This window comes from Syngnathus typhle, linkage group LG20 (genome assembly GCF_033458585.1).
Source record: "Syngnathus typhle isolate RoL2023-S1 ecotype Sweden linkage group LG20, RoL_Styp_1.0, whole genome shotgun sequence".
NCBI classification, from domain to species: Eukaryota; Metazoa; Chordata; class Actinopteri; order Syngnathiformes; family Syngnathidae; genus Syngnathus; species Syngnathus typhle.
This window is the reverse complement of record NC_083757.1, coordinates 5,271,521-5,290,087: the sequence shown is the minus strand read 5'-3', so window position 1 is coordinate 5,290,087 and position 18,567 is coordinate 5,271,521. Positions and strand designations below refer to the sequence as shown.

Genomic DNA, 18,567 nt, shown 5'->3' with positions numbered 1-18,567 from the left:
AATGGAATGAGTGGATTGGTTTGGAACGGAAGTGGCGTCTTGTTTGGGTGGCTCATTCTAGAGAGATCGGATCGGACGTAAAAATGGACGGCTTGCAAGAAGCGGATGCGCGGTATCTTAAAAAGAAAGTTAAAGGATGCTCGCTGGACGTTCACCCAACGGAGAAAGCCATCGTGGTGCAGTATGAGGTCGAGGCAACGATACTCGGTGAGCAGGGCGATGCCATGGTCGGAGGTCGTAAAGAATGCCAGAAAATCATTCGTTTGAAAAGCTTGAATGCCAACACCGATACGTCATCGTTAGCTCGGAAAGTGGTGGAAGAATGTCATTTGATTCATCCCTCAAAGCTGAACGAGGTCGAGCAGCTGTTGTTCTACCTTCAAACCCGCAGACAGTCAAATGACGAGCCCGAAAAAAAGCAGACCTCCCCTCGGGATTTTGCATCATACGCAGGTGTCGAGCTCAATGAGGAGGCCAGCATCACCAGCATTGATGAGTATTTGGAGCTCCTGTATGAGGACATCCAGGAGAAGATCAGGGGAGCCACGCTGATCTTTCAACTGGCTCGCAACCCGGACAACTTGGAGGAGCTCAAACAGAATGAGATGGCTTTAGCAGCATTGGCCAGAGTACTGAGAGAAGACTGGAAGCAAAGCGTGGACCTGGCAACAACCATCATTTGCATCTTTTTCTGTTTCTCCAGCTTTTCGCAGTTTCATGGCCTGGTCACACATTTCAAGATCGGGGCCCTGTGCATGAACATTATCGAACATGAGCTCAAGAGGTATGACCTGTGGCAAGATGAGCTCCAAAGGAAGAGGAAGGCCTATGAAGAATTCTCAGAGAACCAAAATCTGAAGAAGGAGCACGAGAAATCCCTAAAAAAGTATCAAAGCCTCCTTACGAAACAGGAGCAGCTTCTCAGAGTTTCTCTGTGTCTGTTGTTGAACCTTGCCGAAGACACGCACACAGAACTCAAGATGAGGAACAAAAACATAGTTCACATGCTTGTGAAGATTCTGGAGAGGAAGGATGAAGAGCTTCTTCTGGTAGTTGTCTCCTTCCTCAAGAAACTTTCCATCTTCTTGGAAAACAAGAATGACATGGCTGAAGTGTTTGCAGTGGAGAAGCTGGCCCAGCTGCTTCCATGCGAGCATGAAGACCTGCTGAGTACCACGTTGCGCCTGCTGCTCAACCTTTCCTTTGACACAGCACTGCGCAACCAAATGGTCCAGGCAGGACTCGTCGGCAAACTCTCGTCGCTGCTGGCTGACGAGGCCCAGCGACAGCTCAGCATGTGCGTTCTCTACCACATCAGCATGGAGGACAGATTCAAGTCCCTCTTTGCCAACACGGACTGCATACCGCAGCTCATGAAGATGATCTATGACTTGGGAGAACAAAAGATGGACTTTGAACTCATCTCGCTGTGCATCAACTTGGCCGCCAATAAGGCCAACGCCCAAGTCATGTGTGAAGGCAACGGCTTGAAGATGTTGATGAAACGCTCCGTCAAACTGAAAGACGTTCTGGTGATGAAGATGATCAGGAATATTTCCCAGCACAGCGGCCCAACCAAGAGCTTATTCCTGGACCACGTCGGAGACTTGGCGGCTCAGATCAACGTCGACAAATCCGAAGAATATGTCATTGAGTGTCTAGGAACACTTGCGAATTTGACCATTCCCGACCTGGACTGGGCTTTGGTTCTTAAGGAGTACAACTTGGTGCCCTACCTGAAAGACCGGCTGAAACCGGGTACCGCTGAGGATGATTTAATTCTCGAGGTGGTCATTTTGATCGGCACCGTCTCCATGGATGACTCTTGTGCGGCCATGCTCGCCAAGTCCGGCATCATCCCCGCTCTCATCGAGCTGCTCAACGCCCAACAGGAAGATGACGAGTTTGTTTGTCAAATTGTCTACGTTTTCTACCAAATGGTCTTCCACAAGGCCACCAGAGACGTCATCATCAAAGACACGCAGGCCCCGACTTACCTGATCGACCTGATGCACGATAGCAACGCCGAGATCCGCAAAGTCTGCGACAACACGCTGGATATCATTGCCGAGTACGACGACGAGTGGGGCAAGAGAATACAGAACGAAAAGTTCCGCTGGTACAATTGCCAGTGGCTTGAGATGGTGGAGAACCGGCAAATGGATGAGACCGGGGAGTCTTTACTCTACGGCGACGAGTGTGACTCCTTCATGGAGAACAGAGATATTCTCGAGAGACCCGATTTCTTGTACAGTGCAGATGGGATCATGTCCACTGATGGTGCAATCAGCCCAGAGTTCTATACCAACTTCAAGAACGGAGAGCTGGGCCAGTCCTTCATGGGAAATGTTTCGGATGAGTCCGTTCACGGTCCAGCCGATCGTCCGGTCAGCGCTTACGGCTTCCGACCAGATGAACAGCTTTTCAACTACACCACCTCCTCCCAGCTGACGTGGAATCTTGTCAACGTCAACAACGATCCGGCCATTTAGGTTGCCGTTAGACTTCTCCAAAAGCTTGCTTATTAATTGTGATGTATATAGTAGATGTGCAAATTGTTGTCATTATTGTATGTTAGTGCTGCTTCAGTCTTACAGTTGAATAAAAAACGAGTGTCAGTTGTGATGTTTGTGTAACTTATGAAAATATTAAGATTGCCTCAGCCTGCATTTACTGTCTCACTTGTCAATGTGCATGCAGGTCACCTTCCACTGTGACTAAATTGTGACACCATTAAAAAGGAATATATTAAAAAAATCAAATTTGACTTTTGTATTTTTTTTTTTTACAATAAGATAGAAAAAAAAGGCTCAATATGTAACCTCAAGTTTTATTTTCTAACTACCTTAAGATGTTAAACATTTAGTGTGATCTGCATATTGCAAATATAAATCATTCATTAAAAGCATAAAACTACAAGCAACAGCTGAGTCCAAAGTCAGGCAAGGGGATTTCATGAGCCACCATCAGAAGATAACAGTAACAACTTCGAGTCGAACGTTGCTTAAATGTGAAAAATCACTTAGTAATTAATACTTTGTTAATTCTAAGGGCCAAAAAAGCACATTTCAACTCATCATGATTATCATGAAGCGGGCAACTCCCTTCATTGCGATACAAATGCTGCACAAAAACACAACATTGACAAAATGGGGGATGGAAAAAAAATTTGGCAGCTGTTGGCAACAAGCCGTTCGATTACAAAAATAAATTGGACACACAACCATAGTGTAAATACTAAAAGGCCTGAGTTCATTTGTGTTCACACACAACTATAGCTCCTCAAAAGAGCAGCAGGGGACGTACACGGGAAGTTCTCGGTTTAACAAATATTGACAGTGATGAGTTGCGACTTGCGCATAAATTCAGATTGCGTCGACGTAGCTATGTCGACCGCCTGTAGTGTGTGGATGCGTTCATGTTCTGACAGACGTGCGAATGAGCGGGACACCTGATGAGTCGGTCTCTGTGTGGGAGGCCGAGTAGCTTGTTGACGTTGAGCTGGAGGCGCGGCCTGCGGAAACAAAACGCTGGATTACGGACATTACACAGGGAAGTAGAAATAGTGCCCATCCCGTCTTCCCTGTTCACAGCGCAGCAAGGGATTGTGTGAGGCAAATGTCGAGAGTGGCTTTTGTCACCGTGACAACCAAGAGGGTTGTGCCTTCAGAAAGTGAGTGTTCATAAAATGGCAGCTAAGCTACCAAGTAAAGTGTTGTGGAAGTAGCATCATGGAAATGTGCAGCTAACAAATCAATTAAAGAACACACACAATAAGTCAATTCTCACCTCCATTGTTCCTCCAAATGTCACGGGCACACTTGTCAGAGGAGGTCAATTCCGATATTTGGATGTTTGGATCGGATTTGTAGTCGTCTTTGAATGGAGAAAAATACAAGCAAGAAAAACAGCTTGACCAATATGAACTCTGTTGCTCATAAATAACTCATTACATTTTTGTCGGTGAAGCTCGAAAGTTCAACCGGTGTGGAACTTACTGTTGTTGCTGAACGCTAAAGAGAAGCTCTCCCTCATGGTCTCATTGCCGCTGTCCGTCAGCGTCCTCTCCGGGCGCGAGGCCACCACCCGTTTCTTCTTCTTGCTCCGACGCGTGCTAATGCGAATGATGCCGCGCACCAACCGACACTCGGCCTCCTGCTCACCCATCTGGTGCTCCTCGGCTAGCGAGTTGATGAGCTGGTTGATGGCCTTGCTCTTGCGCAGGAACACCGAGTCGGTGGTGCAGCGGGCCAACTCCTCGATCTGGTATTCTGTGTAGAGGTCCAGCAGCTTCTTGCGGATCAGCGAATCCACGTTCTCCTCGCCGTCCTCCCAGTCGTCCAGTCGGATGACCTCATCCAGGGAAGGGTGATAGGGCTGCGTTTGAGGAAAATACGTCACAGTGTCTTTATCGATATAATCCCTCGGGCTGTCCACTTTGACTCCGCCGATGCAGACGTCCCCCAGCCAGTCTGCCTCGTCTTCTTCTTCCTCCTCTTTGCCCTCTGCCGGGTTCTCTGCGCGAAGGCTCAGTTTTTCTGGCTCCTCGGGGGCGCTCTCTTTGGGCGCCAGACACGGGGCTCGCAGGCACACTCTGTACAGACCGCACGTCAGGAAGCTGCACATGAAAGTCCCGCAAGCCCTCGGAGAAGCGCAGGGATTGCAGGTTTGGGTGGCAGGCGGGAGCTCGGCTGGCGAAGCCAGGAAGGTGTCATACTCCTTCCCGTTTGAGTTTATCACAGGGCATTTGCGTCCTGGCTCTGCAGGGTCCACGCAGCGCTCTTCGTAAGACAAAGACCCCTGGCTGCTAGATTGGCTCGGTCCTCGCTTGTAGCTGGAGGTCCTCGAGCTTTCTCTTGTGATGCCCGCATTGCCTACGGACATGGCTTAGCAGCTTCAGGGTCTGTACATACAGACAGAAAAACTAGTTAAAAGGGACATTTTAACGCTCTTCACTGCTAGGGACATTTTGTGAGCAGTATAATTCAGTAAATTAGTAATTTTGAAATGTCTAATACACAACTTGGATAATTTATGAGTCCACAAAAGATTTGGCGCTTTCAAGCAACAGTGATATGTCAAAGCCAGGTCAGATGAGATGTGAAGTTCTGCCCTCCATGAGTGAAAACCTCAGTCTTTGTTGGCACTCATTTCACATGGGTGGTAATCTGATTGAGAGAAAACACTTAATTTCTTTTAATGCGATCACTTGTTGCCATCATTTGTAATTTTCACTTTTTTTTTTTTAAGGCTGGAGCTTTGACAACTAATTAATGGTTTTATTTTTATACTAGCAAGGATAAGCAATTGACAAAATGAAAAGATGTAATGTGTGTTTTTTGCTTTAGATGGAAAATATACAGTATATAATTAAACGTCATGGCTGAGGTCATGTTGTTTTTCAAGACATGACTAATCAATAAACAATTCTTATCGTCAACGGAACGGATCGATTGTTTCGCCTCACGAGTTTTAATGATTTAAAACAAGCGAATATACATTTTCGTAACAGTTTACCACAAATATAGTAACTGAGGAAAAAACATTCATTAGACCACATTCCCGTCTTTTTATCAAGATAAATGTCACTTTTATGGGGGCGACGTCACTCGTTTTCCTCCATTACAGCACTGACGACTACATAGGTAAACACGACTTACAATTCACGGTTCGCCCACGTCGCAACTCGTAAACGATCGCTGCACTCTTCCCCTTTCATTTAACATGTCTCATGAACACATCCAGAGAATAGAAACTTCGTTGCGATCGTCTGTCGGAAAGTATGTTTGTCGACAGTTCGACAGTGCACCTGAGCGTCAAGTTAGAAGGTTAAAGACAGGTAATGGGGTAGAACTTCCGGTTATTGCGATCCAAGTAAAATGCGGTAAAAGCATGAGTCACATCATCGCGTAACAGCGTAGCAATGATGGTATAACATCTGAAATCGGTGAAACATTTTTGCATTAAATGAGACACACAACCAATCACAAAGTTGGCTTCAGCGTGTTGCTTTTATTTTTGTATTACTATCGGTGAATTGATAAATAGCCATCAACCCGGAAGATGTGTTTCATTATGTGATTTTTTTTTGCCCTCTTAGGCGATAATGCAACAAACTAATACCGTATATAATATAGTTGTATATATAATTATATCTTAACGGGGACACATCAAATCTCATAAGCTTTTATTTTTGACGTGGACAAGCCGGAAATATTGTCTTCCTGTATGACAGGCAGACTACAGCATGCACTGACGAGCAAACATTTGAACAGTTTATTTCAACCACGACGCTCGCCAAAGAGTCCGGTGAGAGATGCCTTTTTTCCTCGTTAGCGCTGCATTGTTCATGTGCTCAAATGTTAATGTAGTAATTTGATGTGTCACGTGACCAACCAATAGCTAAGAGGCAAAGGATGCTCGGGGAGGAACCCTTTCAATCAATGGACATGAATGTGGCACGTGAAGAAAACTGGTCACATCAATCCGCAATGGAAAATAACGAATATAATTCCGGGGACGGCGTTTTCGTCTTTGTAGCAGGCTTTTTATAGTGCCTCGTGTGAGCGTGACTCTGGAGCCCAAACGCGATGACGTCACTGGTTTGTTCGGCAAAGTCGTGCTAAGAGTGGCAGAACAAGTCCTGTCATGAATAACGGAGACTACCAGCAAATCGACTCAGGGGCACCTGGGAGTCATGCGGCCACCTCGGTGGGACACCATCCCCAACCCCAGAATGGAAAGCCGCACCACATGGAGGACCGCAGCAGCGAGCTTCTGAGAAGACCCAGGAGGAGGTGGGAGGTCTTACCTGGGAAGAACCGCTTTTTCTGTGATGGACGCCTCATAACGGCCGGTCAGAGCGGTATGCTGCCCCTAACCCTGGGCCTCATTCTTGTCACCAGTGGATTATTCTTCATATTCGAGTGAGTTCATGTCTATTTGATATGTTTTTGTGCTGCACATCATATACGCTACATAGCAATTGTGTTGCAGCTGTCCTTTTCTGGTCAAACACCTGACGGGCTGCATTCCCGCCATCGGAGGAGTCCTCTTTGTGTTCGTTCTGGTCACGCTGCTTCAGACCACTTTTTCAGACCCCGGCATTCTCCCTCGAGCGACGACGGCTGAGGCAATCGACATCGAGAAGCAGATCGGTACCCAAATGCTCACACATTCATCTGATAGTGGATTCTTGAAGGGATTGCTTCAAGATGTCCACGTCTCATAGAAAAGTAGTCCTTTGGCATCCATCCGTTTAATGCTAACAATCAATGCGAAAGGCTATTGACAGGTTCACAAAAAGCCTCACGTTGGGGGTGCTGTATCCCTTTAAGCCCGATATTGTTTATTTTTTTTGTCTAGACGACACGGGGAGCCCCAGCTACCGCCCCCCGCCGCGCACCAAGGAGATCCTCATCAACCAGCAGGTGGTCAAGCTCAAGTACTGCTTCACCTGCAAGATGTTCCGGCCTCCGCGCACCTCCCACTGCAGCCTGTGCGACAACTGCGTGGGTGAGCTATTCTTCACTCTACGGGAGCTGTGCGGTATTATTTTGCTTCTGTTCACCTTTTGTTTGACCTATAGAGCGATTTGACCATCACTGTCCCTGGGTGGGCAACTGCGTGGGCAAGCGCAACTACCGATTCTTCTACGCCTTTATCGTGTCACTGTCGTTTCTGACAGCCTTCATCTTTGGTTGTGTGGCTACACATCTGACCATGAGTAAGTGAACTCACCATGACACCCACAGGAATCAGAAGTCGTAATTGAACATGGCTTTTCCTTTCAGGAGCTCAGGATGGGCAAAGCCTGCTTTACGCCCTCCAAGAGAGTCCTGGTAGATATCCTTTACCTTTCAGACAGAACATTTTTAGTCAGTCATCGCTCCTAACGTGCATTTTGATCTCCTTGACTCAACTTTGCACTGCTGTGGAGCTTGTGATTTGTTTCTTCTCAGCCTGGTGCATCTTAGGCCTCTCAGGCTTCCACACGTACCTCGTCGCAGTCAACCTCACAACAAATGAAGACGTGAGTAACATTGCGTGCCTTTGAGGTTCATAAATGTAAACATGTTTTTCCGTGCCTAGGTTAAAGGTACTTGGTCAGGGAAGAGAGGCACAGACGTCACCAACCCTTACAGTCACAGAAACATCTTCGTCAACTGTTGCGCTGTACTCTGCGGACCAATGCCACCCAGGTAAGAATCAGTTCATTGTCAATTAGTCAGGAAAATGTCCGCTTAATTTTTTTTTGGGTGGCAACTAGTTTGATCAACAGACGAGGCCTCCTCCGCACGGACGAACCCGCTCAGACCGACACGGACATCGAACTGACCACCTCAAGACGAATTAATGTGGTAAGGCGAAATAAACAGATGATGGCGGGCTTTGTTGGCTATTAATATTTATTTTTTGAGGGAACATTACAAACAGGCCTAGGGGTAGGTGATCAAGTTCAAGCGTTAACATCACAGCTCTTAAAAAAAATTGTAATTTTGTTTGTCACTGTTTGTATATTTTCACATTTACACACACCCCTCGCCCCCCTATGGTGTGTCCACAGCCCAAACACGTATCTAAGGGTCTGTCAGAGTCCACCGCTCACACGCCGCTGCTGTCCACTCAGTGTCCTCAGGGGAAGTCGCAGTCAGTCTTGGACCCGGCGAAGAATCCCAGCCCCATGTTGAACACCTCAAAGTGCGAAACAGACACGAGTGCCGGCTCGCCAGCTCGCAATACCTCCCACGCGCTCCCCGCCCAGACCAAAGCCAAGAAAACAAAAAAGGCCACGGCCAAACTTACCTCTGCCGTCCACGCTTCACGCCACGGCCAAAAGGAGGAGCCTTAAAGGTGCCGGCTCCTTCCTCCTTTCACCTCAATGAAACATAACTTTATGATTTCATGGAAATTTACTTTACCTGCGAAAGCAATTATGTAACAACTCAATTTGTTTCTGAAACAGACGGGGGGGGGGGCGTGTGTACGCTGTACAGCGTTGATACAGACACAGTAAAGGTACACTTTTTACTGATTTATTTATTTGTTTGCAAAATGGTTTTGTTGTTGTAGAATTCCCATTTTTACTGGTAAGTGTCCTTTTTTTTTTATTTCTGCACGGGCAGATAAAAGTTTGACTTGTGTCTATGTAAAATATCAATTTGTAACAATCCAGCCTGCAAGGCAGATGCGACAAACCAACTCACAATGCCTTTCTAAAGAGAAGCATGTCGTGCTGTATTAATGTGAAAATGTGAAGACTATTAAACAATCAAAAGCTGTGCTGATGGAGCTTTTTGTTTTCCCTAAAAACGGTGCTTCTGCTACAGTTTAGCCTTTGGCCACTAGATGGAACTGAAGCTTTGCAAATTTTCCAAGGGAAAAATATGAGCACTGCAAACTGGTAACTAGGAAGAGAAATTACCTCTGCCAAGGAAAGCTTTCCCATGGGAAACAAAGCCCGAGGTGTGAGGCTATACAACTTGCATACTCCACTGAAATCCAAACATTCAGAGATCATTTGTATGCAATGACAAAAATGACTGAGGTATTTCAGAAAGGTCACCTGATGGTCTTGCACCGCACGGTGGTTAGTTTTATTGAACAGTTTTCAAATTTGGTAGAAAATGGACAAACGGAAGGTTCTGGTCGTGTAACACAATGAAGTCAATTTCACCATAAATGATGTACAAACTGTTTAATGCTCACAGCTGTCCTCATTTATAGTCTTCCTTTTATGCCACATTTCAGAAATACTGCTAGCAGCGTTTATACTTTAGGCCCTGCTTTACTTCTCTGTATAAATATCTCGCTTGCGAACCCGTGTGGGAGTTGGGTCGCAACTTGGAGATGGCGCGTGTATAGATGTGGTGCGCACTTGATATCATGGATGTAAACTGCATGTGGCTGTGATAAGATTTGATATGTGATGATTATCTGAAAATACACTGGGATGTAGGAAGGAGCAAATAATAGTCCATGAGGCATTGAGATAGCGGAGCAAACTCACTGCGTGTGTGTTTTTGTGTGTGCGTGTGTGCATGTGTGAGTGTGGGGGCGGCAGTGATGATGATTCAAGTCAGATTTCTCACAGGAACAGACACTTCACTAGAAGCAGAGGCACATCGCAGTTGGCCAGTGCAGAAGGAATAGTTTCACCAAAAAATTTAGCCACGGATTTAGTAAAAACAAACAGTGGATATTAAATACTTTTTTTTTTTTTTTGGGAGGAGGAGGAGATAGAAAATGTCCAGAGTCGCCAGCCTGTCCAAACTGCGGCAGGAGAGGATGAAGGAGATCAACTTGAGGGTGAGTAACCATCACGAGCACACTTAGGTTAAAAAAAACCCCTCAAAAAGTCAACTTTATTTTCCGTGAATATCAACTATGAATTTTTCTCAGTGTGTGTTGTTACTTCCCCTTCTTGGGTTTCGCTGCCTTTTCCTGATTGTGACACACGGAAGAAGGGCCCCGCTCATACAGGCCTGAGCCCATCAGGCTTATCTCATCAGAGTGCTGGGCCTGTGGGTGTAGGTCTGTGTGTGTGTGCGCTTTTGCTTGTACATAGTGTGTTTGCTCTTACTGGATTGTCGTTGCTATAGAAATGGCCGTGCGTGCGCTTGTGTGTGTGGTATATCTGCTCTGTGTGAAAATCTCCAGAGCCTCAAAAAGGTTGCAAAATGTGTCAGTGTGAGGGATTGGGATTGGATCAATTAATGTTTAAAAATGCTTTTGTTTCTTTATTATTATTATTTTTTTTTATTGTTCTCGATTCTGCAGAAGCTAACCTCAAGTTAAAAATGCTAATGTCGCTTATTGTAATGCCTACACGTGCATACAAAATACTAATCCCAAATTTTGATTAAACACAATTGTGTCTGCTTACAAGAACTCTACTTGGAACTTGAGAAATGTACAAAACGCTGTCGTCTGCATTTCACAAAATCTAAATCGGTGCAATGGAACCAACTACAGGATGTGAATGCAAATGCCTTGTTTATGCTATCTACCAATTTATTTAATTTGCATCTATCTATTTTATTTTTCTGTATTTGACATTCATGTGCTATTTAAAAAAATAATAATCAGAAGTAACTGTTTCCTTAGTCATTTGTTTGGCTCAATATGTGCTTGCAGAATGGCTTGCACTATGACTTCTGCTTTTACAGTGTGATCATCATGCGATCGACTCATCCACTACCTTCTTTTTGTCCACTACTGACACTTTGTTTTCATTATGGGTACATTTTAAAGTACAGATTTATTAGAGTCAACACAGTAAACCCTACAAACTGCAGTAGTCGCCTTCAAGCTTCCATCTTGGATTCAGCGTGTCGGACGGAGCCCAGCTTCACAATCTCAGTTTGGATAGTCACGAATTGAAATATACAGATGTGAATACTGTACTTTTTTCCTCTCACCCAATCCCCCTAGAATAAAGAGCGAGAGCGCATGAGGGAGCGAGAGAAGGCAGCCCGGGAGAGGGAGGCCCACTACAATAACGGTCACCTCTTCACCTCCCTCACAGTGTCGGGAACCACGCTGTGCTCTGCCTGCAACAAGAGCATCACGGCCAAGGAGGCGCTCTGCTGTCCCAGTAAGTCATGGCCAGTACAAAATGGTGGCAGACTCAATCGAGTGATGATACACTAAACAGAATAACACTGAGGTTTTGAGCAAACTATAATTTTCACATTTTCCCCCCCAGCATGCAATGTGACCATCCACAACCGCTGCAGAGACGCTTTGCCCAACTGTGCCAAAGTCAAACAGCGAGTAAGATCCCAATTTAGAATATGTAATTTTGAAACTGTGCTTGACGTGTGGTTTCCTTTGAGAATTCTAATTAAAATTTCCATGTATGTCATCCACAGCAGCAGAAGACAGCGCTAATGCGCAACAACTCGTTGCAGAATGTGAACATGCGCACAAGTAAGACACTTTGTCCCATTCTTAATCCTCTCATCATTTCCTCTCATGTCTTGGCTCATCTTCAATGTATAGATCCAATCATGCGTGAGCGTCCCACGTCGGCTATCTACCCTTCCGAAAGCCTCCGCCATTCCCTTCTCGGATCTCGTCGAGGGCGTTCTGGCCTCTCACTGTCCAAAAGTGTCTCCACGAACAACATTGCAGGGTGAGCAAGTTTTCAGCCTCAAACTAATGGAACTTTTCAAAGTTCTTACTTAATTATTTCCAAGTACGAGTTAATTTCAATAATTAAATAACCATTCTCATTCAAAACAGATTATCATTAGCTTAGTCAAAATGAACCAACTGATTAATTTAAAAAAAAGCTTCATGCATGTGTAAAATTTTCATTTGTTTCTGCCGCAGGAACCTGACCGACGACTCTCCTCTGGGCCTGCGGCGGATCTTGTCCCAGTCTACGGACTCCCTCAGCTTCAGGAACAGAGCCATGTCAATGGAGTCCCTCAACGACGACGGTACAAGGTCAACTTTGACTGCGAGGCCCACGGCTGAACCTCGCCCTTTATTAGTTAATGTTCTGGTTAAAGGCGACTACTACTACACTTCCATCCTGGAGGAGATGGAGCTGGAAAGCGAGGACTTCAAGGCCGACTCGTGGAGCATGGCCGTCAACACAGATTATTTACACGCACATAGCAAAAATGTCATCAAGAGGCAGGATGTCATTTATGGTGACGACTTCTCACCCCGCCCGTCTGCACTTGAGTAAAGAAACCACAAAGCAACCCAGATTCTACTATGTGATATCTCCACCCAGAGTTAATCCAGACTGAGGTGCACCACATGCGGACGCTGCGCATCATGCAAAGGGTGTTCCGGCAGGGCCTGCTGGAGGAGCTGCAGCTGGACCAGAGCACCGTGCACGCCTTGTTCCCCTGCCTGGATCAGCTGATCGGCATCCACTCTCACTTCCTGTTGCAGCTGCTGCTGCGCCGCAACGCCAGCCTGCAGCCTGACTCCGACTGCAACTTCACCATACACGGCCTGGGTGACATATTGCTGGAGCAGGTCAGTTTATATTCACTGGTGTTTCCCAAAACTGACCATCATGGTCAAATTTTCTCCATGGGAACCAGAACCTGAACTCAACAGACACGAGCATTACAAATAATAAAAAAAACAGCATGCTTCAGAAAATGCTTGCTGCTGATTTTTGGTTGAATTTTTAGTCTCCCTGGCAGTGCATTTTTATAGGACGTCTTGATTTGTGTTTCCAGTTCTCCGGCCAGAGTGCTGACGACATGCAGAAGACCTACGCAGAGTTCTGCAGTCGCCACATAAAGGCGGTCAAGTTGTACAAGTCACTAATGGCCAGGGACAAGCGGTTTCAGTGCTTCATTCGAGTGAGAGACAAAAATGAGAAAAAGAATAAATGAGGTGATTGGATAGCGAGTTTAAGTTTTGTATTCATGTATGTTTGTATGCAGCGTGTGAGTCGAGGACCCTGGCTGCGTTGCCATGGTATCCAGGAATGCATTTTGTTGGTGACTCAGCGCATATCCAAGTACCCCGTCCTCATTCAGCGTATTCTGGAGAATACCGTCGGTGAATTGTCACTCTTTAATTTTCAGCATTCACACAGTTAAACATCCACAATTCCATAGGATTTTATTTATTTTATCTAACAGAAGATGAAGTAGAAGCATCCTCCATAGCCCAAGCTCTATCCATGGTCAGAGATCTTCTCAACTCAATAGATCAACAGGTAATCCCACATTTAAAAAGACTCATGCACTGGTTTTTGATCGTGACAACATGACCTGTATGGCAGATGGAGGAGCTGGAGAAGACACAGCGAATGCAGGAGATCCAGGCCAAACTGGATCAGCGGTCCGAGACCCGCGTGAGGGACGGCGGACTTTTCAGGCCTGTCGAGCTGCTCCGCCGCAAACTCGTCTACGAGGGAACACTAATGTGGAAAACTCCCGGATCCCGACTCAAAGGTGAAAAAAATAGTACTAATGTGGTGCGCGTGAGCTGAAGTCCGTACTAGTGGCTGGTCAGTAGATGGCATTAGGGTCCACACCACCTCTAGTGAAACTAAAATGTCAGATACTGCTTGAGCCTAGTTTTATTTCTGTGAACATAATTCGATTCATCTTTTGTAGTGACTCGCTTAGCTTTTCTTTTCTTCACTGCTACAATTGTTAGGCTGACACTCGAGCTTTAAAAACAAGACACTTGCACTTCCCTGGCACTCGCTCATTATTTTGATCTATATTTACACACATACAAGTCTTTTCAAAGTCTTCTCACCCCCTCTAAGAGCGCTGTCAAAATGAAGCGCCGTCCCTTAGAACCCGATGCGAGTGGGCTTTGCGGGGATCATTCGTACCCTCTGCAACCATCTTGGTACTGGCCTGTGTTGTTGTGGCCTTTTGCTCTCTTGATAGGCAATCAAGGGAAGTGCTGTAGTCATTAAAACTCGATGTACAAATTGTTCTCATGTCAAAGCACTTAAATTAATAAATCCTTGTGATATTTAATTGGTTGTACACATCTGACTGCAGTCTTTTTGTGTAGATTTGCACGTCTTACTGATGGCGGACATCCTGGTGTTTCTTCAGGAGAAAGACCAGAGGTACATCTTTCCATGCCTGGTAAGTTACACAAAGCTGTATTTAGAGTTACGTATGCGCCGCCGATGTGCACTGACAACATTCGTCCCTCTCCAGGACAAGCCCCCCGTGCTATCCTTGCAGAACCTCATCGTGAGGGACATAGCCAACCAGGAGCGCGGCATGTTCCTCATCAGCGATTGCTCGCCACCGGAGATGTACGAGGTGCACGCCGCCTCCAGGGAGGACAAGAACATGTGGATACGGCAAATCCAGCGCACAGTCAGCAAGTGGGGCCACATGTTAGACCACACGTAAATCTTAATACGGACAATGTGTTTATTCATGTTTGTTGTTTCTTCGCAGGTGTCCATCTCGTGAGGAGTTCCCCCTCATAGAGACGGAGCACAAAGCCCATCTGAGGAGACTCAAAGGTCTGTTTAACCCTAAACGAGCCAACCAATCAATAAGTGCATTCATTGATTGGCTGGTTGATTGTTCCACGGTGGCAGCGGACCTCCAGCAGAAGGACCGGGAAATGCTGGAGCTCCTGCAGGAGAGGGTGACCCTGTTCTGCGAGCTGGCCCAGGTGAGTTGCCAGGATAACCTGGAGCCTCCCGTCACGCGCTACCTGTTCAGGGCGGACACCCCGCAAGCTCCACGGGCGGAGAAGTTTCTGCTAGATGCCACGGCCGAGGGTAAGACAACAAATATGATCTTACTACAACATCACCAGGGGTGGTACTCGTGTGATCGTGATGTTTCTCTGCAGTGGACCGACTCAGCGAACTTCTGCTGGGCTCCAGCGTCGACGTTCCTCTCCTGTGCCATCAGAACAACTTGGACATCACAGATGCCAGTAATTTAATTTTTAATTCCTTCTTGTTTTTTTGGCATTTCTTGGTGTTCCTTTTATTTTGCAGTGTTTTTTCCTCTGTGCAGGTGATCATGTTCTTCTCATCAATGGAGCTAATGAGTTGCCAGCCACAAAGGTGAGTTTTGGCTCAATATACACTCACTTGTACTATAATATTAGCTACTTGCTAAAAACGACTCTTTTGTGTTTGTGTTGAACAGGAGGTCTGTCAGAGGCTGATGAATCTCAGCGTTTGTCTTCATGCTCTCCAGGTAAGTTGTGTACACCAGCAAACACTTCCATGTTCTTTTCATAATAGGAGCAAACACTGACAACCGCATCAGCACAACAAATTGTCTCCAATAAAAAAAAATTATTTTTATTTTTTTTACATAATACTTGATAACAAATGAGCGGGCCTTTTCACAACCACTATAAATACACAATACTGTATTACAATCTTACAACCACAACTTCCTCATACTCTTAAGACTGTTTTCAAATTTCAAAGGCTGCTGTCATCAAACAAGACTCCATCCTGGAGCTGCTGCTGCAGGAGGACCCGGCATCGCCGGTGTCGGCGGGATCCTGGCGGCAAAACCGCGAGGCCGCCAGCGGCGCCACCATCGGTGAGCTGGCCCTGCTGCAGAGGCAGCACAGCCTGCTGCAGGAGGAGCTGCTGAGGCTGCGCAATGCTGAGACTCGCTTCAAGGACAGCGAGAAGGCTCGGGCCAAGCTGGAGAAGCAGGTCCGACACATGAAGGGCTGCGGTGAGGCCGTGTCCTCGTACGAGCACTGCGATACAGCCTCTCAAGTAAGAACACCACAAACGTGTGTGCTGAATTTCCTCCCGGGGATCAATAAAGTATCTACTATCTATCAAGGTCTATGCGGATTAATTTTATATGTTTTTTTTGCACACTAATTTGATACTTGCGCAGCCTGGAAAGGAAGGATTGAGTTCAAGTTCCGAGTGGGACAACGGGGCACGCCAATCAAACGCTCCTCGGGGAGGCAGCGACGAGGAGGTCAACATGACGTCTGATGATGATGTGGAAGAAGAGGAAGAGGAGGAGGAGGCATCTCAAAGCTCCAGAGGTTCGACAGAACAGCCATTTTTTTGAAGCAGCCATTTTAATTGACCCACTTGTAGGGGTCTTTCAAAGAATCATCATAAAACAGGAAACTCAACCCATTCTTGATGCCTGTTAATTTGATGCTAATACCACTTTTTTCCTCACCACAGACTTCCAAGAAATTCCAGAGGAGATCTGATCTTCCACCAACAAGCTAAGTGACCCGCACACTCCAATAGAAAAACCATTATGCTGCAATGTACGTATCTGTGTCTTGAATGAATTATTACTTAAATTATTGAGTCGCTTTGCTTTCCTCACTTAAGGGCTTGTGTGTGGAGTCATTTGCATGATTATTTACTGAATAAAAGGGTGAGGGGTTGTGAACTAATCTAAGAATTCACACTACTACACAGATGTGCTTCTGTTCAACAATATTATTTCGTGCTATTATCTTGACAGTTTTAACTTAATCACATAAAGTCTAAGTCATTTCAAAGTTTTTATTGAAGTGGTATCTCAACTTACTAGTTTTTCCAGCCAGGGCTCACTAGCGTTATGCTAACACACAAAGTAAAATGTCATATATGGGCTAATGAAACTAGCATCAATATTGTGGTGTTAAAACCTTTTAAGCAATGGACGTTTAAACACAAATATACATCCACACATGTCGACAGATAGTACAACAATGCTCATAGTCATATTCCGTATATATGAAAACGGCATCAATTCAAAAGCATGCGTGTTTTCAGTGTCATAGACTCCAGCATATGTATTCTTTAAAACTCTTTACCAAGTTTCTGACTGTAAAAAGAGCTCTTGTTGCACTTTCCAATTTGTTACAAGTTCCCAGGTGACCTTTCTGTATACAAGATAATTATTATATTATGACGTTACGATGATACTGTATAACGTGAAAGGCGATGCTCACATGGATTGTAAACACAGAAGAACGAATCTATTGTCATATTAATACGAAATGTATTGTCTCCTCATCAATAAACTTTTCATACCACCAAAGTAGGATGTGAAGGTTGATGCCGCCAAGAAAGAATCGCACTTACGCACAGTCCCTCATCCTAATCCCACAGACAATGTCAGCCAAAAGATGGTTATTAATAACCCGCAGGGGCCCACAGAGAGGAATAACTGACATAGTCACAGCCCCCTTGTTGCCCCCACCTCCATCAGTCCATATATACGCTTGTCGTTGCCACTGTGCCCCCCTCTCCCAGGAGACCCCCAATTATAGTCGGCGCAGGCCAGGTGATGGACTACAGTTACAAGGGAAGAATGTCCAGCCACCGACTCCTCTGTGTGTGCCGTCCGCTTGGACATCTCTTCCTCGTTTTTTGTGTCCCTCACAGACGACTCAGTCACAATGCATTTTAATGACATGCTTTATTGCGCATCCTTTCTATTTGAGCCTACAAGAAGACGTGCGTCACTTTTTGATACGCAATTTATTCGGCTCAGCTTTAGTATTAACACAACTGTAAATAAATGAGTGATTATTCTTTTCAAATCACAATTCAATTACATTTCTTACGATGTGCCAACTCCCAGTTAATGTGTTTGGATGTCCAACATATTGCAACAAAGTAACTGCAATTGTAACTAGTAATATAATACAACTGCAAAAAAATCATGCCTGTATTTTAGTACTGTTAAATATTTATTATTGAAGACAATCAGGAAGTGAAGCCACATACATGCACAGAGACACACACACTCACATTTTCTCACACATGTGCGCGCACACACACTATCTCTCACAAGTTTGTAAGCTGGTGTGGGACATGCTGTCGTTGACGTTGAGTCAGAGAGCAAGCGGCGGGGCTGTGGCATTACAGTATGTCGCAGTGCAAACTCACAGTGTGTCACACCAGATTAGAACAGACTTGTGCTCACTTGACGGCGTCAACAGCTGTGAGTCAACATGCTAAACTAGTAGCATTACTCACGGCACACACACACACACACAGTAACCTTTTCTTATTTCGACCAGAACAAGACGACGACTCAGATAATGGGTTGAGGCTAAGCTCGCAAATGTCACATGACCAAACCCAGGTAACAGGTG

General features: G+C 45.6%; 4 protein-coding genes across 4 annotated transcripts; 3 read left to right on the top strand and 1 right to left on the bottom strand.

Moving 5' to 3' along the window:
- The first annotated feature begins 42 nt into the window (after positions 1-42).
- On the top strand, positions 43-2,763 carry kifap3a (kinesin-associated protein 3a). The gene has a single exon (XM_061266744.1). It carries the CDS (start codon positions 84-86, stop codon positions 2,490-2,492), a length of 2,409 nt encoding a protein of 802 aa, XP_061122728.1. The 5' UTR covers positions 43-83; the 3' UTR covers positions 2,493-2,763.
- Positions 2,764-2,810: 47 nt separating this feature from the next.
- On the bottom strand, positions 2,811-5,857 carry kdf1b (keratinocyte differentiation factor 1b). The gene is made up of 4 exons (XM_061266792.1): positions 5,661-5,857; positions 3,999-4,903; positions 3,790-3,876; positions 2,811-3,514 (listed from the first exon to the last, which is right to left on the bottom strand). The coding sequence occupies exons 2-4, from the start codon at positions 4,882-4,884 to the stop codon at positions 3,417-3,419; spliced, it is 1,071 nt and encodes a 356-aa protein (XP_061122776.1). The 5' UTR covers positions 4,885-4,903; positions 5,661-5,857; the 3' UTR covers positions 2,811-3,416.
- Positions 5,820-9,275, top strand: LOC133144221 (palmitoyltransferase ZDHHC18-B-like). The gene is made up of 8 exons (XM_061266770.1): positions 5,820-6,926; positions 6,997-7,157; positions 7,366-7,515; positions 7,589-7,726; positions 7,794-8,032; positions 8,092-8,201; positions 8,270-8,360; positions 8,567-9,275. Exons 1-8 carry the CDS (start codon positions 6,649-6,651, stop codon positions 8,849-8,851), a joined length of 1,452 nt encoding a protein of 483 aa, XP_061122754.1. The 5' UTR covers positions 5,820-6,648; the 3' UTR covers positions 8,852-9,275.
- A 791-nt stretch (positions 9,276-10,066) lies between these two features.
- On the top strand, positions 10,067-17,504 carry arhgef1a (Rho guanine nucleotide exchange factor (GEF) 1a). Its single transcript, XM_061266742.1, has 22 exons — positions 10,067-10,308; positions 11,434-11,596; positions 11,708-11,775; positions 11,874-11,931; positions 12,004-12,136; positions 12,337-12,446; positions 12,519-12,662; positions 12,749-12,999; positions 13,209-13,334; positions 13,419-13,536; positions 13,620-13,696; positions 13,763-13,934; positions 14,515-14,591; positions 14,667-14,839; positions 14,916-14,983; positions 15,062-15,247; positions 15,322-15,408; positions 15,492-15,541; positions 15,627-15,677; positions 15,917-16,219; positions 16,347-16,503; positions 16,652-17,504. Exons 1-22 carry the CDS (start codon positions 10,246-10,248, stop codon positions 16,678-16,680), a joined length of 2,664 nt encoding a protein of 887 aa, XP_061122726.1. The 5' UTR covers positions 10,067-10,245; the 3' UTR covers positions 16,681-17,504.
- The last annotated feature ends 1,063 nt before the right edge of the window (positions 17,505-18,567 follow it).

Bases quoted from the DNA above. Each gene is read 5' to 3' on its own strand.
- kdf1b (XM_061266792.1), bottom strand. From the start codon at position 4,884: ATGTCCGTAGGCAATGCGGGCATCACAAGAGAAAGCTCGAGGACCTCC. The intron at 3,877-3,998 runs GTAAGTTCCACA...CTCCATTCAAAG, and splicing joins TTTAGCGTTCAGCAACAACA to ACGACTACAAATCCGATCCA. The intron at 3,515-3,789 runs GTGAGAATTGAC...TTGTTTCCGCAG, and splicing joins CATTTGGAGGAACAATGGAG to GCCGCGCCTCCAGCTCAACG.
- LOC133144221 (XM_061266770.1), top strand. From the start codon at position 6,649: ATGAATAACGGAGACTACCAGCAAATCGACTCAGGGGCACCTGGGAGT. The intron at 6,927-6,996 runs GTGAGTTCATGT...ATTGTGTTGCAG, and splicing joins GGATTATTCTTCATATTCGA to CTGTCCTTTTCTGGTCAAAC. The intron at 7,516-7,588 runs GTGAGCTATTCT...TTTGACCTATAG, and splicing joins CCTGTGCGACAACTGCGTGG to AGCGATTTGACCATCACTGT.
- arhgef1a (XM_061266742.1), top strand. From the start codon at position 10,246: ATGTCCAGAGTCGCCAGCCTGTCCAAACTGCGGCAGGAGAGGATGAAG. The intron at 14,592-14,666 runs GTAAGTTACACA...GTCCCTCTCCAG, and splicing joins GGTACATCTTTCCATGCCTG to GACAAGCCCCCCGTGCTATC. The intron at 16,220-16,346 runs GTAAGAACACCA...ATACTTGCGCAG, and splicing joins ACTGCGATACAGCCTCTCAA to CCTGGAAAGGAAGGATTGAG.
- kifap3a (XM_061266744.1), top strand. From the start codon at position 84: ATGGACGGCTTGCAAGAAGCGGATGCGCGGTATCTTAAAAAGAAAGTT.